A 20,243-nucleotide genomic window follows, 5' to 3' on the forward strand; every position below is an offset into this window, starting at 1 on the left:
TCTTCTATAAAGATATAATATATTACTACCTTGCCACTGATTAAAAATATATAATTTTCTTGATTCTACACTCAACAAATTTTCTGGATCCATTCCTCATTAAATTTTTCACTAAATAAATCGTCCTCATAATATATAAGCATAGAATAATGTCTAACCACTACCAGTTTTTTTTTTCCAGTTCTAAACATAGTATAAGTGTATCGTTGTAACTGTTTATAGAAGAAAGAAAATATATGGACTGGCAACAATTCATATTATTTTTCGTTCAACTCCTGTTCCTGTAAAACAAAATCGGGTGTTTTGGATTTTTAGTTTCTTACAGAGGCATGTGCATACCCCTTAAACATTGTGAGCTATTGACTGCATTTGAATATTTAACTTAGATGCATGCATGCTTACCACTAGTACACTGAGGAGAGAACCAATTAAAGCCATCACAGGCCCAGAAATGAAATGATAATAAATGAGGTTAAAGCCGTGCTGTTCATCTGACCCATGTTACAGTGTTAGCGTGGACTTCTAGTACAGATTTTTCTTGGACAATTGTTTTGATCTACCGCTACATTTTTTGTGAAGAAATAAATAGATATAATACGCAAGTAGTAGCTCATTTAGCAGTCAGCAATACGAAATTTGTCAAGGACAATACATCACATATAATATAGAATTTCATAAAAATACAAAAAACAGTTGTGACTTGCTTAAAGTGGCTATTTATAATAGACTTGCCTCTTCTAAGGTGCAGGTGTGCACTATAGAAGATGAAATGATAGTAATTATTGATTGAAAAATTAATCATTAAAATTGTGATAAAATATATGTATACATAAAATAACAACCTCACACCTATTTTATAATCCAATAGCAGTAGTATCCAGGAGAAAAAAATGATTGAAATTTAGTGTGCTTGATTTATAGTTGGAAAGTCTCTAAACGGTTGTTGAATAAAAAATTACAAATTTTTAAGTATTTCTCACAAAACATGCATGAAAAAGTGTGCAAGTTCAATTTAAAGTCAAGTCAAACACACACTCGAACATATTCTGTCTCATTTCATCAATGATCCAAAACCTTTAACCGAATACTTATCATATTTTCAGCATGATCCTGCAAAGTACTACTAACTAGCTCTAGCTTTGAAGTAATTATATTTGTACATATAGAAGAACATACAGAGGTTAACCAAACTAGTGAAACTATACAACTATCATTTTCTTCAGTGTACACTTTTACTAATTGTTGTAACGACTTGAAATGTATTGTATATATTAAAAAGTGTATGACTTAAAAAATGGAATCAGAAAAGCAGCACCAACCGTAGATATAACCAGTACTGTTCTAAGAGTAATGAAACACCAGTAAGTACTCGAAATGCTATCTGGCAGCAACTCCTCAACACTCCTTGCCAGTGGGTTCATTATCAAAGCATATTTGTTTAAAATTAAAGAAAAGGTAAATTAAAATGTCTCATGAATATGATCAATCCATGTCAGTTGGACTATATATAATAAACAACTAAATTTATAACAAAAAAAAGAGGATATTTGGTTAATGGGCTGATTACCTGAAATAGAAACGAATACAAGATTAGAAACAATGTAAATGTTCACCAGAAAGAAGTAAAAAAGAATGGCATAGATACACCAAAAATCTCTTAATCAGTTACTATCGTCTACAAGGCAACTTTGGAAGCAAATGCATTTGGTGGTAGATTCAATGTTATCTGAGACAATGTCCCTTCACCAAACATGAGATATCCCATGAATATGCATAAAATAAAACTGTACACAAATAAATCAGAGTCAGGTATAAGAAAGAAGAAATTAAGAAAGCATTCTATGTTTTCATTTCTTGTTTTCGAAGATTTGTATAGGAAGTAGAGATAACAAAAGAGAAAGTGTTTTTCGTTGCTTTCCTTTATAATTAAGGTGACAACTTTGTATGACAAAATAAAATAAAATAGAAAACGTTTTCTCTCAAAGTCAACTGGATTCAAGATGATCGTGCCAAGTTAGGTACCATGCCTTGCAATCACTGCCTTGGTAAATTCTCTTTTGTCAGCCATAGACTGATAAATGTTTGGAAAAACTGAATGTCCTGCAAAATAAAAAACTCGTATATACCAAAAGCAAAGGGCATGCCGCTCCATTTCACCAATGGACCAGTGAGATGGAATCCAACAGAATCAGATGTCCCAACCAAAAACACACACATAGTAATCAATGCTGTAGAAATAACCCCTCCAGCTGCAGAATCATCACAAGTGATGCTGTAAGTGTTTGCTAAAATTGAATTGAGAACAAAGATTCTTCAACCAAATGAATCTTGTTGAGTTTGGAGAACCTGAGAGATACGAGATTATGCGAAGATCCCTCAACCAAACTGTTGGGAGAATGACAAGTGCTGTTAAAATTCCAAACAAGTGTTTGGAGTCTAACTGGAAACTTCCCCAGTGTAAGGATGTTCCAGGAAACAGCCTGGTGAGGTTATCTCCTTCCAAGATGATAAACTCCACACAATATGACTGCATTCATGAAAAAGAGATCTCATATATATACATTTGGTGCAGAATGAGAAGAAGATTAGTTGTTAAAGGAAACAAATGTGTGTGTATGGATGCAATGCAGTGTACAAAATGATCTGCCACAAAGATAAAAAATAAATAATGTCAGCAAAGATTAATTAATAAAAGTACCATTGTGTGTATGGATTAGAACATTATAACTTATATGTCCCCATTCTTTCTCACTCATACTTTTAATAATTTATATGAAACAACAATAAATAGAGAAAAAAATCTTGTTATGATAGATTTTGTTAGGGCCTTAAGAAGTAAAACAGAAAGATCAAAGACATGAATGAACCTATACCATCTAGGAACATGTTGAAGAATTAGAACGAACATATAGCATGAGTCAAATAGAATTTAAGATCCACAAAATCAAATCCTTGAATTAGAAAGGAGGAAATTGATCAAAATAACATTGAGGCTTTCAAAATTTTAAGGGAAAAGAAAGTCCAATCAACACTTCATTTTGCCGATTAACAAGAACTGCAACATTTTGATTCAATTTAAATAAAGATCTTAATAAGGGTGTTTGTATTAGTTTATTTTCCATTCAAATATAACCAAGATCTTAATAACAAAACTTTTAGGAGGAAAAAGGTGATTGTTCAACCAAAATACATCAAAATCAAACACAAACTAACTTACTGATACAATAAGTCGGTCATATCTTCCAAATGCAGCTTGTCCTATATCTGGGTAGCTAATGATCCCTTCTCTGCTTTCAAAGCAGTGTCTCATAAGGTCTGCTGTATAACAACATACAAGTGCGAAAAAAAGCATCACAAACAAACCCGCCCACCCAGCTTGTTTCACTGTATAAGGTGTAGATAGAAGGCCAACTTGGGCCATCACATTAATCCCCTGCCCAGGTAAAGTGTTAATTATCTCATAAAATGACCAGTTAGAAATATAAATAAAGGAATAGGACTTGGATATTTATAAGCAAAATAACACTTTGGAGTTTGGAGAGGCTGGGGATGAATCATGTGTCAAGAAAACTTCAATCCTAAAATCAACCTTTCAATCCCTCAAGTTTATTGTTAAGTAGTAAGCATAAGCAGATTTATTTATTTATTTTAATTATGAATCAAAGTGACGTGGGTTGATTTGTGGTAGCAAGACCACTTTGTCAGCCACTCACAGGACCTCGTCGCGCATTTAAATAAGCAAAAAAGTATATGAGCATGCACTCCATTATCTAGTTGGAGGAAATTTTTCTTCCTAGCAATTAAACTTTGATGTTTATTGGGCACACTTACATAAAATATTCAAGTATATATGGCAACAGATGTTACTGACTTACTTGAAATAACAAAATAAAACGTTCAAGGATTATCCATTCATGAAGTACCATACCATTGAATATTGTTTGAGAGAGGCTACATCCATAAACAACAGGTAATTCTTCAGGAATTTGCATTTGAATTGAAGCTTTCTCCCACCATGTTGATTGTCTTCTTGAGATCCCTCGATTAGTGAGTTCCTCGCCAGATAGAAAAGAAGTCCTTTCATCGTGTTCTAAGTAACTCTTTGAACCAAAACCACCACCACCGATAAAGCTTGAATAAATAACACTCGGTGCTCGTATAATTGATTCAAGATTTGGAGCAGCAGAAATTGAATAAGAATCAGTGGCTTCTCTGTCATGTCATACAAGAATAACAATAATAAAACATTACACACAATTCCGGCAAAGCTTAATAAGATGAAAAATAAGATGCTGATTTTGTTCTATGCATGCTTTTAAATTGTGGTAGCAGTTACAATTTCATCACATTTCTTGATATTACAAGGAATCACAGAAAAATACTAATACAGCCGATGTGGCCACAATTGAGGTCACAGTCAGTGACACTTAAAAAATCTTGAGATTGTGGCCAAAATCATTTTTTAAGACCTTGGCTCTATGTTTTTTTTTAAGGCCTTGGTTCTATGTGTGATGTATCTTAAAAAAAGAGAACATAACATATCATAAGGTTTAATCAACAGAACAAACAGAAATGACATTGAGGTCATTATTTTAAAGTTACAAGAAAAGACATACAAATGGAGAAGAAGATTTATATACCCGTAAGTTTGAGGCCATATCTGAGAAGAGGAAGAAAGAGGTTCTGTTCTACGATTCCCCTCACTATCTCTGCCACACTGATCACTATCATTATCACTGTGGTACCCGATAGCTTCTATGTCCTGTTCTTCTTCGTTGATCCATGGAAAAATCATAATTTTTTCCTTGTTCTCATTCTTAGCCATTCTTACAATATTCCTTCAATTCAATGCAGCTACAATTTTTTGTTTATAGCAAGACCAATATTTCTTCTGCTGTATGTTATTATGTAACTTACGTTGTTCCTTAAATAAGTATATGGCAACCAGAAGCCAAAGATTCACATAAGTGTTTTTTTTTGTGTGTGTGTTAACAAATAGTAATGTGACTGGGAGATGAAAGAAAAGATAAATAAAAGAAAAGAGTAACAATGTTGATTTGTCTCTGATGTATGAATGTGTCTGCTACCAATGGATAAAGTGGTAAAAGAGTTGGAGATTGTAACAGTTGCATTGTGAAGCGGAACGAGGAAAGGAATTAGGAGCCCATGTAGCCAACACTTGACATCTGTCACGCTTGGAAACAAAGTCATTTTAGCATAGTGTACAAACAGCTTAAAGGCGGGTAACACGCTCAAACCAAGCAAGATTAATTTTACTTGTTATTTAGAAGAGTTTTTTTTTTAATTAGTTTTACTATTATACCTTGATTAGCTTTATCATTTCTTTTTTTAATTAGGGTAAAATATCTTTTTATTCTAAGTTTTTGTTTTTAATCCCTCAACTAATTGTTGATCAGTCTTGGTCTCTCATCTATTTTCCCTCAATCATTAGGTATTTTCATCAAATGCTAACATGATAATTTTAATATTATTTAAAATTATTTTGTGATGTTTTATTTTTTTTAGCCAGTTTTTATCATGTGTTTGCTTTAAAATTTGTTATTCTATTGGCCTATTTTCTCATCAAGCATATGCATTAAAATATCCAATTGCGTATAACCAGAAAATTCGATAATGGTAAAAGTAAAACCTTTTGTTTGCATGACCCTACCCTTTCTCAATTTAAGATCAACCTATTTGCATGATAAAATATCCTTTCTCAATTTCATCAAAGCTCAATGCATGATAGCAGATTTGGTGTTCTTTTGTGGTGGCGGGATGAATTGAGCACCGCAATGCAATCCTACTCCCTTTCTTGGTAAACCCTCATTTTCCCCCTTTTCTCCATCACTCCAAAATCCTAAAATTCCTCATATGGAACAGAGATCTGAATGTGTTTGAGTCAGATTTGCTTGTTAGTGAGGTGTCGCGGCGGCAATGACTGAGAGCCCATGACGGCGGCGATGGTTCATGCCTCCTTTCAACCCATTTTTTCTCCTTCAAATAAGAAAATCTATAGCTTACTTTTTCTTTTTTTAGTTTCTATTTTGATGTTTCTTGTCTTTTGTTTTGATCCTTATAATGAAGTGGGAAACTTGTTTAAATTCTTCTTCCCCATTAGATTTCTTATTGTGTTTGACTGTTGTTGATTCTTCATTTCTTCTAGTGATACTTTTGTCATTGATTTTAAAGTAAAATAAAAGTAATTTTTGACAATTTTTGGTATTTAGAAAATAGTTAATCAAAATTTGAATAATTCTACAAAATATTTTTTTGGCAGTTTTTAATCATCAGTAAAAAAATAATTGTCATAAACTGACTTGTAATGTCATCATCTAACAAAAAAAACATTGTAAAAATAAAAGATCAAATGATAAAATAATTTAAGAATCAAGATCGATCAATATTTAATTGAGTGACTAAAAACAAAAATCTAAAATTAAAAGAAAAAAACAAATTTTATCCTTTTAATTATTATTACTACATCAATCTGACAGTAAGGAGGGAAAAACTGGTTCTATATTATATACTCTTACTTGGCTCACATTATTGAATCAGATCACAATAACAAAAAAATATTTTTTAGTGTTGTAGGATATTCCTCGCTAGAAATTTTATTTTGGTTGATATTGAGAATATTCATAATGTGATTCCTTATTGTATTCAGAATATGATATCAATGGAAAGAATCTAATTCTAGTGTTGTAAAATAATAATAATAATTATTGGATCTCAACTTACAAGATTTGGTTGAGAGCAAAGGTGTTTGATGATATTTTGGATCAATTTTGAGTTAAAAATGTATCTAATCCAAAAATCAGAACATGTTGTTTTTGGTTCGGTTTGAATCCCTTTCTTAAAAATATTAAAATGCAAAATAACATGTTGTTTTTGGTTCGGTTTGAATCCCTTTCTTAAAAATATTAAAATGCAAAATATTTTTATGATACATCCTTAAATTGTTATATTACATCAAAGAATATGTTGCAATATGATAATTTTTTTATTGCTATGCCAAAGAAATGCCAATTATTAAACTAAAGAAAAACATAATATTGCTAGAATTTTTTTTTTAACAACGCAAAACAAATTTTATTACACAAAACAAAAAGATACAGGCGTGGTACCAGATATACCAAAAACACCAACAACAAAACCAGAGAACAAAACAAGTACATTACAGCCATATTTCCCCTGAAACCAGATACATAATTAATACTACCCACTACACAACATTTCCATAAAAAACCAAAACACAACCCTCTTCACATAGTATCGTAACACGAGTAATCTTCCAACTAACAATTGCGCACACTAAGTGCGTGTTTAGATTTCCAGTCCAAACCTAAGTTTATGCCAACCATAGTTCAAGGAAGCATCACTTGCCTTGCTTTTACGGTAAATGTGTGTTGGACTTCGTGTCACCGCATCTCTACTGGCAAAGCAAACACATGCTAAGTGGCTGCCATAACAACAAACATCCAAAGAATGACTCTCTCAAAACATCCAATCTTTGAAATGCAATTACTCAAGTTCAACAACAAGGAGAGAAATTATGAAGAGCGAGGTGGAACAAAGGTTGGACAAGGTTGAGGCAATTTTGTATTTTCTAATGTTGTAGTAACTATCGAACTGAGTATGAGTTCTTCCTTAGGAGCAATGGTGGATGCAGAGAATGCTAGTTTGCCAGGATTGAATAGTGAACAATGAAAAACTCTTATGAAAATGTTGAGTTACCATAAACAACCTACAAGTGAAAAGATTATTGATAAGCATAAAAGTTCTACAGGGATTATCAACACAGGAGCATCGAAACATATAGCAGGGAGGTTGCAGCACATGTATGAGGTTTGAAAAATGCCTGAGTGTTCTGTTGGATTACCAATGAACAACATATTGCTACAACTAAAGGACGATTAATGAATCTATATGAAAACATGAAACTTAAGAACGATCTATGTTCCAAACTTAAATTGCAATTTGGTCTATGCCATAGCTAATAAATGAGTCAAATTTTGAGGTCCAAATTACAAATGACATAGGAACTTTACAAAAATTTTGGTAAATTTGGTATACTCTGATATAAATCTAACTATATGTAGACTTATAGAGTCATTTTACTTGATATAATGCGTTAAGATGATTTAATATTTTGAGAAAATAATCCATATGTTAAAAGGGGAGCAAGAGTGCTAGAGAGAAAGGGAGGGGAGGGGGTGGGTGTGTGAGGGAGGGAGAAATTTGATTTGAGCCCTTTATCCATCATTTATTTGTCATTCAAAATTAGTATTGATCAGAGCAACAAGTTAAGAATGAATAAAAAAAATATATCAACAATGGTTCACATAAGTACCAGCAGTTTGTCTTCCTTAACCAATGGTTCAAAATTCAAATTCTGACTTTATTCATGAAATAAATTGTATTAGGAGAAAAATATTCACCTAATGTGTACTTATGATTCCCAACAAAGATTAATTATTATTCTCGAGAAACTATTTGGTACCAATATCACCTTCAACCAAAAAAAACTTCATTGATGAATAAAAAAAGAGCAACAAGTCAAGAACAATATTGAATGAATAAGATTCATTTCTTCAGTAACAAATTTCCCTATTATATCTCTCTCTTCCTGGGTAATATAAATAAACATTGCTTATAACCTAAGATATGCAATGTTCTCTGCCCACCAAGCAAGTTTTATTGCAGCTTTTACTCTGTACAAAGGTCATGTATTTTTGTTTTCTTTCATATATACCACTGCCATATCTATCTCATTGTCACAAGTCACAGCTCCTTTGAACCAAAGCTAAAGAAACAAAGATGGGTCTATCTCTGCCGAAACTTGCACCTGGTTCCACATCTAACTCTCTCATATCTTGTTCTTTATTTCTTTGACATATGTTATTTCTCTCATGCATGTAACTCTAGCTCGTGATTTTGGTTATGGAAATGCATGGATGTGATGAAAGCAACCTTAATTATTATTAAATTAAACAATAATCGCATTACATATCCACTATGCAGAGCTATGTTTCTTATATTAATTATAATTTTGAGTTCCTTATATAATCATTCATATTTTTTGTTCTGAAAATTTTGAGGCAGGAGCTGACAAAAAAAAGCTCGAAGAACTTGGACCAATTATAGACGAAATCTATGAAGAGAAAGTCAAAGACGCCAAAAAATTTTCAGAATTCTACCACGCAGTATGCGAGATAGTCGAGTACTTGGCCAATTTCATCTTGAAAAACTTAGCTAATTAATAATTAATTAGCATACATAAAGTGACATATGCTACCACCTCTAAATAACGCTTTTTCTCTGTCACAATTTTGCGATGTGCTTTGTCAGGCAACTCAATGAAAAGCTTGGAAACACGCAGATCAAACTCCCAGAGACCAAGGCTATTGAGAAGGAGTACAGGGTACGTACGTAGGTGCATATTTCTATCATAATATCATGAGATATGGATGATTTATGATTTACAATGTTCATTGTTTACATAATTGCTTTGTTTACATATTTTTTTACTTTTACACTAACTGTTAGTAATATTATAAAAAAAAACTCTCAATAACTCATTTGATGTCAAAACTCATGTACATTACATCGACACCCTTAATAATTATCTAGAAAATCATATTACACCATGCAGATAAGGGGTTGCTGTAATTATTAACTCAAAATATTAGGAAATTTTAGGCAGTAGCTGTGTGGTCTATTCTAAAAAATAAAATAGAGTAAATGATTATTTTGTTCATGAATGTTTAAATTGATGATAATTTTGTTCTTAAAAGAAGAAAATTATAATTTAAACTCTAAATGTATAAAAAGTGAGATAATTATATTTTGTAGTACAACTTAATGATAAAAAGATCTATAAATTTTATAAATTAATGTTAAATTGGTCATTAAACAATATAACTTAATGACAAAATAATCTACAAAAATTTAACGACGGGATAGAATTCTCTTGCTTTTTATACATTTTTGAATTAGATCAAAGTTTTTATTTTTTGTGTTCTAAACTATCACTTATTTACACATTCAAAAACTAAAATATCATTTGCACACACAAAAATATGTTAAAAAGGTGTATATAATTACTAGGGTTTCTCTTTGATCATTTTAGCTAATATATTATAGCAATTTGTGTTCTGTATAGTTAACATTTGCTTGTTTTTTTTAATGGCATGTGTAGAAGCGTCGTGGAGATGATGACACAAACAAAAAGCCACTGGCAAAAGCAGAATTCCAGGAGATCATGCAAAATTTGGTGAAGACATCAGGATTCACTGGTATTGGAGCAAAGGAAGCAATCTTGTGCATCTTTGGTGTTCCATTGGCTGCTTTGCTCATAAAGCAGAGAGTGATGCCTGAGGTAGTTCGTGATGAATTTTTCATTCCAGGAGTAACTTCTGCCACGGTTTTCACCCTTGCTGCTCTTAACAAGATTTGATATATATTATTATATTCTATGACCAACCCATAATGTGTTTGGTTCAAACCTTCAAGGCACACAAAATGCATAATATTAATTAATATATATATGTACCAATTGATCGGTTGCATGAATTCATACTCACTCTTTAGCTTCATGCATAGAGTCAAATTCTCCAAATTCTCAAGTACTGGAAGTAACGGTTCCATAGCAACTCTAATGTCATTTTGTTTTGATTAATCACATTAGGAATGTTCGTAGACTGAGTTATTTTAATGTAGACCGAAAGAACTAAATTAAAAAGTTGTGGGAAAAAAACCAGAAGTCAGAGAAACTGAAAATAAAAAAGAACTAATTTCACCGGATAGGATTGAATTGTAGATCCAATGATGTAACTTAATTTAATTGAAGCCAAATTTATATACACATAAATTTATTTATGAAATTAGCATCCAAAAAAATATTAACTTTATTTTTATAAATCAAGTTATTTATTAGCTGTGTTATGTGTTATTTGAAATTTGAAAAAAAATTCAAAATGTGTGAGTGTAATTTAATCTTAGATTAAAACGGTGAAAATAATAAATTATATTAAGACTAAATGATATTTTTGGTCCTTTATGATGATTTTTAGCCGATAATATTTTTAAATTATTAACAATGTGAGTTTTGAATGGACGAAATGATTATTTTAAATTAATTTAAAAAGATAAAAGATTAAATGAATTTTAAAAAAAATAAAAGATTAAATTGAGAAAAAAAAATAAAAGATCAGAAAGTTCATCTAACCTTATATTAATTAGTTATTTTTTTATTACAATAATTTCAACGTATTTAAAACATAATATTTTAAAAAAAAATATTTTATGTTTTTCTTATTATAACATTTAAATTCAAGGGCCAGTTTAAGATAGTAAGAGTAGTCAATTCTAACATCACCTAACAACAAATTACAAAAAGCCAACTCCGTTTGTTTAGAGGTGAGCTTTAGAGAGAGAAGCATTTTTTTCTTAAGCGTAAGATAATCAAGGTCCACAAAATTGCTGGAGAGAGATTGAAGGGGTATTTTGTAGGAAAGAATCTGCACTTGAAGTTGCAATTGAATCAACTAATTATATGAATCACAATATTGAAAATTGATGGCTATTGTGTCTATACTTTGTAATTGAAAAAAAAAATGAATAAGTTGTCAATTATTTTTTTCAATCATTATTCTTTCATCAAATGGAGACATTAAATACCAATGGTTTGACAGTGATTGCGCACATTAAACCAACACAAATTGGAAAATTTGTTAAAATAGCCTGAGAATAGCATGCAAACACCTTACCTTGATTTTAGCACCAGTCTCCATATGTCATGGCTCATAGAGGTTATAGGAGATGCGACCCACAAGAGCATGAACTTTTCATTGAATTAATAATCACATGGCACGTGCACCAAATTAAGGACAGGTCCTCTAACTCACTTTGCAAGTGACAACTGTCAATAGTTTGACATAGTTTTGACGAGCATCGTACGTGCATTTCTTGTAACATCAACATGTCTCCGAATTCTTTGGAAATTAACATGCAAAGAAACTAAAAAGCTTGTGACAACATCAGAGTTCGTTTTGGTTCATCAAAAAACAACACGCATGGCTGCATCAATCTCCTCTTTTGCATGTTTTTCAAGGATGCATAAATAAAATAAAATAAAATAAAAGTTCTTTGAATGCATTAATTTCTTCATGTGAGGTGTTACCAGATGTAAGGATATAAGGAATTGAAGAGAGAAGAGAGCAAAATGATTGGAAAAGATAGTGGTGTTATGAAGGCATGGGAGGCAACGATGAGAAAGACACATGCAGTTGCAAAGAAGCGTGCAAACAGCATATTTGGGACGATATCTTTGGCACATGTTGTGGATGAAGAAGAAAATAACAACAATGATGATTATGATGATGATAACGAAGAGAATGGGAAAAATGAGACATTTGATGTATACATTGAAGAGAAGGTTCTACCAAATGGGGATTACTACACAGGGGAATGGGCAAATAACTTCCCTCATGGGCTGGGGAAATACCTGTGGACAGACGGGTGCATGTATGTTGGAGAATGGTTCAAAGGGAAAACCAAAGGAAAAGGTAGGTTTAGTTGGCCTTCAGGAGCAACATATGAAGGTGACTTCAAGAGTGGTTTCATGGATGGGAATGGAACATACACAGGGTGTAATGGAGAGACTTATAAGGGACAATGGGTGATGAACTTGAAACATGGTCATGGTTTCAAGAGTTATGCAAATGGGGATTGGTATGATGGGGAGTGGAGGAAGGATTTGCAAGATGGGGAGGGAAGGTATGTGTGGAAGGATGAGAGCCATTATGTTGGGGAATGGAGGAATGGGACTATTTGGGGCAAAGGGTCATTTGTTTGGGCTGAAAATGGGAAAGTGTTTGAAGGGTTTTGGGAAGATGGTTTGCCAAAAGGGAAAGGCACTTTCAAGTGGCCTAATGGGAGTTTTTATGAGGGAAATTTTAGTAAAGATGGTAAGGATCAAAATGGTACATACCACAATTCATGCGAGTCATCATCAGATGGTGAAGAAGGGCATAGTGAATTATGGGATCCTCAAGAGTTGTATAGTGAGTTGAATGGTTATTCAGTTTGCCCTGGGGAGAAGGTTCAGGTGATGCCATCACACAAGAGGCTTGCGGTTTGGAGGTCTACAAAGACAGGGGAGAGTGCTAAGAACAGGAGAATATCGTTAGATGGAAGGGTGAGCATTGGCTTGGAGAAGCCAAGTGATAGGTTGCAAATATGGGATGGTGGGGAGAGTGATGCTAGTGGTGCTAAAACTCCTACTATGGGGAGTGATTTGGATGAAGATTTGATGGGTTTGCGTGTGGATGATGGTGGTGAAAGTTTGGGTCAACTCCAACCTATTAAAGCACCAAAGAAATCAAAGAGGCAGGGAGAGACCATATGCAAAGGACACAAAAATTATGAGCTCATGCTCAATTTGCAGCTGGGAATCAGGTTAGGTTCTTTAATTGCCTTCTTTTGTGCCTATAACTTTATAATATTTCATATTCCATAATTTCTTGGACTTCGTAGGCATTCTGTTGCAAGGCCAGCTCCAACAGCATCACTTGATCTCAAGCCTTCAGCTTTTGACCCTAAGGAGAAAGTGTGGACAAGATTTCCACCCGAAGGATCCAAATACACTCCACCACATCCATCGTGTGACTTTAAATGGAAGGACTATTGCCCTGTAGTTTTTAGGTCAGCCCTATTATCACTTAATTTGTTGTTCTTATTAGTTATTTTGTGCATATTATACAACTTATTCAATGAATAACTTATTATTTATGCATGAAATTTCCTTTTGTCATTAAGTTATCTGTGGTTCCCTATTGCCATAAACAAGTTTAATACTGTGAGTTTAATTTTGATACATTATCCAAGATTTTTGCATTGTCGAACAATTTTAAATCACCTTAGCTAAGACATTTCAAGTGCTAATGTGAGTGACATTTTCTTCAACTTATACATTGCACTTTGTCTTCAGAACACTAAGGAAGCTATTCAAGGTGGATCCAGCTGATTACATGTTATCCATATGTGGAAATGAGGCCCTTCGCGAACTTTCCTCTCCAGGAAAAAGTGGTAGCTTCTTTTACTTGACCAATGACGACCGTTACATGATTAAAACAATGAAGAAAGCTGAAGTGAAAGTGAGTTCTACTATCTTGCCATGTTTGAAATATCTTAGGAACCGTCACACATGTTTCCTATAATTTGGCTATATGCTTCATTTGTGTTGCAGGTTCTATTGAGAATGCTTCCATCTTATTACAATAATTTTCGAGACCACCAAAATACTCTTTTGACAAAGTATTATGGCCTGCATTGTGTAAAGTTAAATGGACCTATTCAGAAGAAGGTACATTTTTTTATGACGAGTGTCAACAAACGAATTTCTGTTAACAAAAAGTTGTACAACATAATTAACATGGCCTCATTTTTTCTCTTTAAACTTTTAATATACTTTATGTTTTACAAACTTTGAATTTTTGGCATAAACTTAACTAGTGTTTGAGTATAATAAACTTCTTAACATGTTTGGTTTTCCAGGTTCGATTTATCATTATGGGCAACCTCTTTTGTTCTGAGTATATCACCCATAGACGCTACGATTTGAAGGGTTCCTCACTTGGACGCTTCTCAGATAAGCCTGAGACAGATATTAGTGAAACCACAATCCTTAAAGATCTTGATCTTAATTTTATATTTCGACTGGAGAAGTCCCGGTTCGAAGAATTTTGCAGGTGATAAGGATTTTGATACCATAATCTGTAATTTTGAAGTTGTATTTGACTGCTATTATATATTTGGAAAATCAATTATTTAAATTGTGATGAAATACATGTAAATGCATAACACTTAATGAAGTTAAAATTCATTCCCTTGATGATTTTCCAATGATTGGTTACAATTTTGTAGAACAAATAAGTGGCTAAGTTAAACAATTGAGAATCAAAATAAGATTTGCAGTTTTGATTTGTGGTCTTATGTCAAATTAAACTGAGCATGTCAAACATATATTTGTTCTCCAGACAAGTTGATAAGGATTGTGAGCTTCTAGAACAGGAGGGAATTATGGACTATAGTTTGCTATTGGGCATTTATTTCAAAGATATATCACCAGATGGGGAAATTATTCCTTTACAATCTCGGACTCCTGTTGGTAATTTTCTAACCTTATATGATGTAGTCTATAACCTCAATGCTTAAATATATGTGTGTTTGGGTTTGTGGTTTGACAACTCCAGAATGAACCTTTTGTTTTCCAACTCAAGGTGATTCCGAAAATGAAGCAAATCCCCATACTTCATGTGAAGACACAGACCAACCTCCTTCTGATCCTTCCAGGTGAAATGTCTATTTAAAGTTATTTTAGCTTACAGAGAGTTTGAAGATATAAGGTGGGTTGAATGGGTAAGGGAGAAGAAAAGGGGAGGAAAGGTCGCGGGTTTGATCCTCCTGCTAACAAAACTAACATTTTAATAATTAACATTCGCCAATTAAAAAAAAAACATACACAGACTTTACTATTAGTTGTACAGCTTTGTGCTGCTTAACTTTAAAAGAATAGATACTACTAGACTAATTAACAAAGACTACATCCCACACCTATACAGCCACAACTCAGTATGTAATGAACAAAACTTACCATTAGTATGAACATCTCTAGTTAGTGTTATTTATGAGTTCTTTAAACTTTAGAACCAATTCTTATGTAATTTCATCATTTGAGCAAACATGGCAATTCTTATATAAGAATCGTTAATTTATATAAGCAATTAATCTTTTCCTTGAATGCTCAATTGTTCTTCTCTCAACTTACACTCTCTTGCAATTCTAATTTGATCAAATTCTTTCTCTCCCTCTCTTACTCTATATATAGAAAGAGATATATAGAGAGAGAAGAAAGGGAATTGTAGGACTCATTTTAAGTTCTTAAGAATTGCACTAGTAAAAAGAAAACTTGTTAAAAGTTCTTAAATCTCATGTCACATTGTAGGGTCAACTAATAGTAAATTAAGCACTCTGCCACAGTTGCACCATTAAAAATGTTTTAACCTAACTGCATAATGGGTCATACATCTAGCAAATTAATCATGTATTTAGCCATACAATTAGATTTATTATTAGTTTGGTGGTGTGCTAGTGTTAGAGGAGAAGCTTCTATAATCCTATAAATACACGTACCACTTGTATCAATTCATTTAGTAACAGTATTAACCTCTTTTTACTTGCAAGAATTCACTTGAGCCTAATGGTTATGGTAGCTTATAATTTTATCTGCTTGCTTTAATTTGTCCTTTTTTCCATTTAGTATTTCCTGGTTATTAGCATATTTACTTAGCATTATCCCTCCTCCAATATTTTTCTTGAACAAATTATTTCTTTAGCTAACGTATTAGATTTTGATTTAATTTGAAGTTAATAAGAAATGTGATGTACAATGTTTTCCTAGTAATCTAGTTAGGCTTTATCTAATGGTGCTCTCCTTGTCTATGTGAAAGCATACATAATCCATTCAATGATATGTACAACAATTTATCATTCTTGCAAGATGAACAACTCAAAGCTTAATATGGTTATTTGTGTGTATTGGAGTGTCTGCAGTATCATATTGGGCATGAATATGCCAGCAAAGGTTGAAAGAACAGTGAGAAGAAGTGGTTGTGAATTACAACTTGTAGGAGAACCAATTGGAGAATTCTACAATGGTGTGTTGACTTTTGGTATCATAGACATACTTCAAGACTATGACATTAGCAAGAAGCTTGAGCATGCCTACAAATCCATTCAATATGACCCGACTTCAATATCAGCCGTTGATCCTATACAATATTCAAGGCGTTTTCGTGATTTCATATTTAGAATATTTACTGAAGACTCTTGAAAAGGTATACATGATTCTTCACTTTCTTATTTGGATACAACATGGTTACAAATATCCAATTAAAAAATAGCAGTGTTGGGTTGTTGCGAGTTACACCCTTCCTGGCTTGACTTAGTACACTTTTTGAAATTTTCCTTGTTGGGAAGGAAAATTTTGGTTCTACAATTGAGATTCACATGATTTTGGGTACTAATTCAAACCTATTGTTTATTGTACGTTCTTAATTATCTTAATTCTTTGTACAAACGTACAATATAAATAACATATGTGAACACTGAACACATAATGGAGAATGTTGAAAGCAATAGTGATTGTGTATTGCATCTTGTAGCTAGAATATAATATTGTATCCTTTATTAGAAATTGTTTTTATAAGAGATGGAGAGGGTTGATAAGGAATTAAAACTTTTTTGTATTAGATTGGGATGTATATAGGTGAATGGAAATGTATAAATGTATATGTTTACTATTTTATTTCTCCAAGTTTTTGTGCCATCAATTATTTCATTGAATATAATAAACAAAGTTACTCATGAAGTTCTTAATTTCAAGAAACTTCTCAAGAACACACTTTTAAGAAGTTAAAATGAAAAAAAAAATTCATAAATTACAATCAATTTATTCAGCTTAATTTTTTTAGAAGAAGACAAGGTATAGTTAATTCAATTTATTTTCTTAATTTTTTCCTATAATTTTTTTTATAAATCTATCCAAATTGACAGGCATTGAAAGAATCGTGCTTCTCCTTATAATGCAATCACATTTTTTACAACTTCTCCTACCTTAAGTAAGCTATAGTTTTTTTTTTTTTGAAAGTGATAAAAAGGAGAGACACTCCTAATTCTATTTTGGATAGTGTGCCAATAATATGTTAGGGCACCATGCATTGACTCACCGAAAAATTCTGGCAAAACTCTAAATTATAAATAATCTTTACCTTGTCGTAACTACTCAATTAGTGCATGGGCGATAAAGGAATCTCCTTGAAGAAAGCGTTGTTCAATTGAGGAGAATTTTTTTAAAGTCAAGGAAAATCAAACTCACATTCACGAAATATAAGAGTTATATTAATTCTATATCCATAATTACCTGGCTCAACTCACATAGTTAGAGGTTAAATTAAAAAATTAAATTTCCCAGTAACATTGAGTTAATATCAAATTCATTATTATTTTAAGAATATGTGAGTTTTAAGAATATGTGAGGCACATTAATTTTGGGGAAGGGTTGATAGCATGGGATTGAAATATCTTGATAGAATATATGATAAGATATTCTATCAATATTGTTAGCCTAACTAATCAGTTTGTATTTGATAAAATATATTATCAAAATATATGATAAGATATTCTATCGCTATTTTTAGTCTAGCTAATCAGTTTATATTTGATAGAATATATTATCAGAATATAAGATAAGATATTCTATCATTATCCTTAGTTTATCCTTAAGATTGTAATCCTTTATATAAGCTAATGATGCAGCTCAACGAAAGGAGAGAGAAAAATATTCTTTCCCTCATCCCTTGACCTAGTTTTTGGGGTTGAGTTAGGCCTTTCACATTATACACTCTAAGATGGTATCACAGTCCTAACGCCTTCCTTTAACTTTTGTAGGCCCTAGCGTCGTTTAGCTCCTTTCTTTTTCTTCTCCATCACCATGTCTCACTCAAACTCTATCTTTCACACTGTTCTTGCTGTCTCCAATATCAAGAATCATGTCCCAATCATTCTTGAGATGGAAAATGTCCAATACGTGACATGGGCTAAACTTTTCAAACCCCGGTGAGCCTTTTTGCTTGTTGTCTCTCTCAAATCTCTTCTCTTACCTTATCTCTCTCAAATCACTTCCCTTACCTTACATTCCCTCCTTCTCTTATTTTTTCTTCTTCTCACCGCCATGACGGACAATAAGAGTTCTTTCCATTCATCTCTTGTGGTTTCCAATATAAGGAACCATATCTCCATGACTCTTGAAATGGAGAATGTCTGTCGAAGAGTTGCCTCGTCATTCAACTTGTTTCGGGTCTCACAAGTGCATATCGAGGTATAGGGACGTTAATTCAACAGAGTGATCATCAACCTCCGTTTTATCAAGCTCGGTCGATGTTCACACTTGAGGAAGCCGGATCGGCAATGGTGGCTGCCTCACAATCCATTTATGACTCAAATTTCTCTCATTCAAACCAACAACAATGTGGGAAGCCGTCTAGATATCACAAGAATTCTGAAAAAAAAAAAATAGTGACAATGGTCCTAGGTCCAGTTTGAGACAGTCTCAGTGTTTGTGTCCATCGACCTCACGCTTCGACTACGGGGTGTGATAGAATATATGATAAGATATTATATCAGTATTGTTAATTTAACTAATCAGTTTATATTTGATAGAATATATTATCAAAATATATGATAAGATATTATATCGGTATTCCTAGCGTAGCTAATCAGTTTGTATTTGATAGAATATATTATCAAAATATAAAATAAGATATTCTATCATTATTTTTAGTTTATTTTTAAGATTGTAATCTTTTATATAAGCTAATGATGCTTAACGAAAAGGGAGAGAAAAATATTTTTTCCCTCATCCCTTGAGTTAGCTTTTAGAGTTGAGTTAAGTCCAAATTTCTTCTTATTAGGAAACACCCAAATCTCACATCGACTGTCTCAATCCTTAGAGTGCAGTATCAGTATTGAAAGATATTCTATCATATCTTTCAAGTATGGCTTACGTGGATCAGTTTATGTAGAGCTGAAACCGTAGAACTGGAAGCTGATGAATGAGTTTAGTTATAAATTAATGGGTAGTGCAGAAACTTTAAAGGGACGGGTTCAGCATGTGTGTGTGTTGTGTTCCAATAGAACAAAACGACAAATTGGTTGGCTTTAGGATGCTGGAAAAGCCACTCTTAATTTACAATTTTGTGTTATTAATAATGTAGAATAGAAGCCACTTTTAATGCAATTTTTTATCATAAAACTTTCATTTTCATTGGAAAAACAATACAAACAACACCTAATTAAGAAATTTGACATGTACACAATTTGTTTTAAGTGTATTTCTTATCGTAGACTCCTCTATCATATACATGTCATATAATGATTTAAATGAATATGATAAACTGTATCTAAGAAAGATAATCTTATACATATTTTTTTTGTTTTGGAAATAAACACAGAAGAACGAATTGTAGGTATATGAAGTGTTTTCTTGCAGTGGCGCTGTTTGTGTAAAACCGTAATCGGAAAGCTATTTTGACCTTATATGCGCAAATATACATATGGATCAAGTAGAGCTGAAAGAAAAGCAAAATAAAAATCTAATAATTTTTTTTTTGCTGAAGTAA

At 32.5% G+C, this 20,243-nt stretch overlaps 2 protein-coding genes and 1 pseudogene across 2 annotated transcripts; 2 read left to right on the forward strand and 1 right to left on the reverse strand.

Annotated features, from left to right (window-relative positions):
• Positions 1 to 943: 943 nt before the first annotated feature.
• Positions 944 to 4,318, reverse strand: LOC114406640 (annotated as a pseudogene).
• Positions 4,319 to 8,725: 4,407 nt separating this feature from the next.
• Positions 8,726 to 10,579, forward strand: LOC114406641. Its single transcript, XM_028369401.1, has 4 exons — positions 8,726 to 8,851; positions 9,106 to 9,223; positions 9,352 to 9,424; positions 10,202 to 10,579. The coding sequence occupies exons 1-4, from the start codon at positions 8,821 to 8,823 to the stop codon at positions 10,457 to 10,459; spliced, it is 480 nt and encodes a 159-aa protein (XP_028225202.1). The 5' UTR covers positions 8,726 to 8,820; the 3' UTR covers positions 10,460 to 10,579.
• A 1,647-nt stretch (positions 10,580 to 12,226) lies between these two features.
• On the forward strand, positions 12,227 to 17,316 carry LOC114405511 (phosphatidylinositol 4-phosphate 5-kinase 5-like). The gene is made up of 8 exons (XM_028368006.1): positions 12,227 to 13,461; positions 13,540 to 13,707; positions 13,994 to 14,159; positions 14,252 to 14,368; positions 14,560 to 14,753; positions 15,042 to 15,172; positions 15,285 to 15,357; positions 16,618 to 17,316. Exons 1-8 carry the CDS (start codon positions 12,227 to 12,229, stop codon positions 16,895 to 16,897), a joined length of 2,364 nt encoding a protein of 787 aa, XP_028223807.1. The 3' UTR covers positions 16,898 to 17,316.
• Positions 17,317 to 20,243: the final 2,927 nt, after the last annotated feature.

This window comes from Glycine soja, chromosome 3 (assembly GCF_004193775.1).
Source record: "Glycine soja cultivar W05 chromosome 3, ASM419377v2, whole genome shotgun sequence".
NCBI lineage: Eukaryota > Viridiplantae > Streptophyta > Magnoliopsida > Fabales > Fabaceae > Glycine > Glycine soja.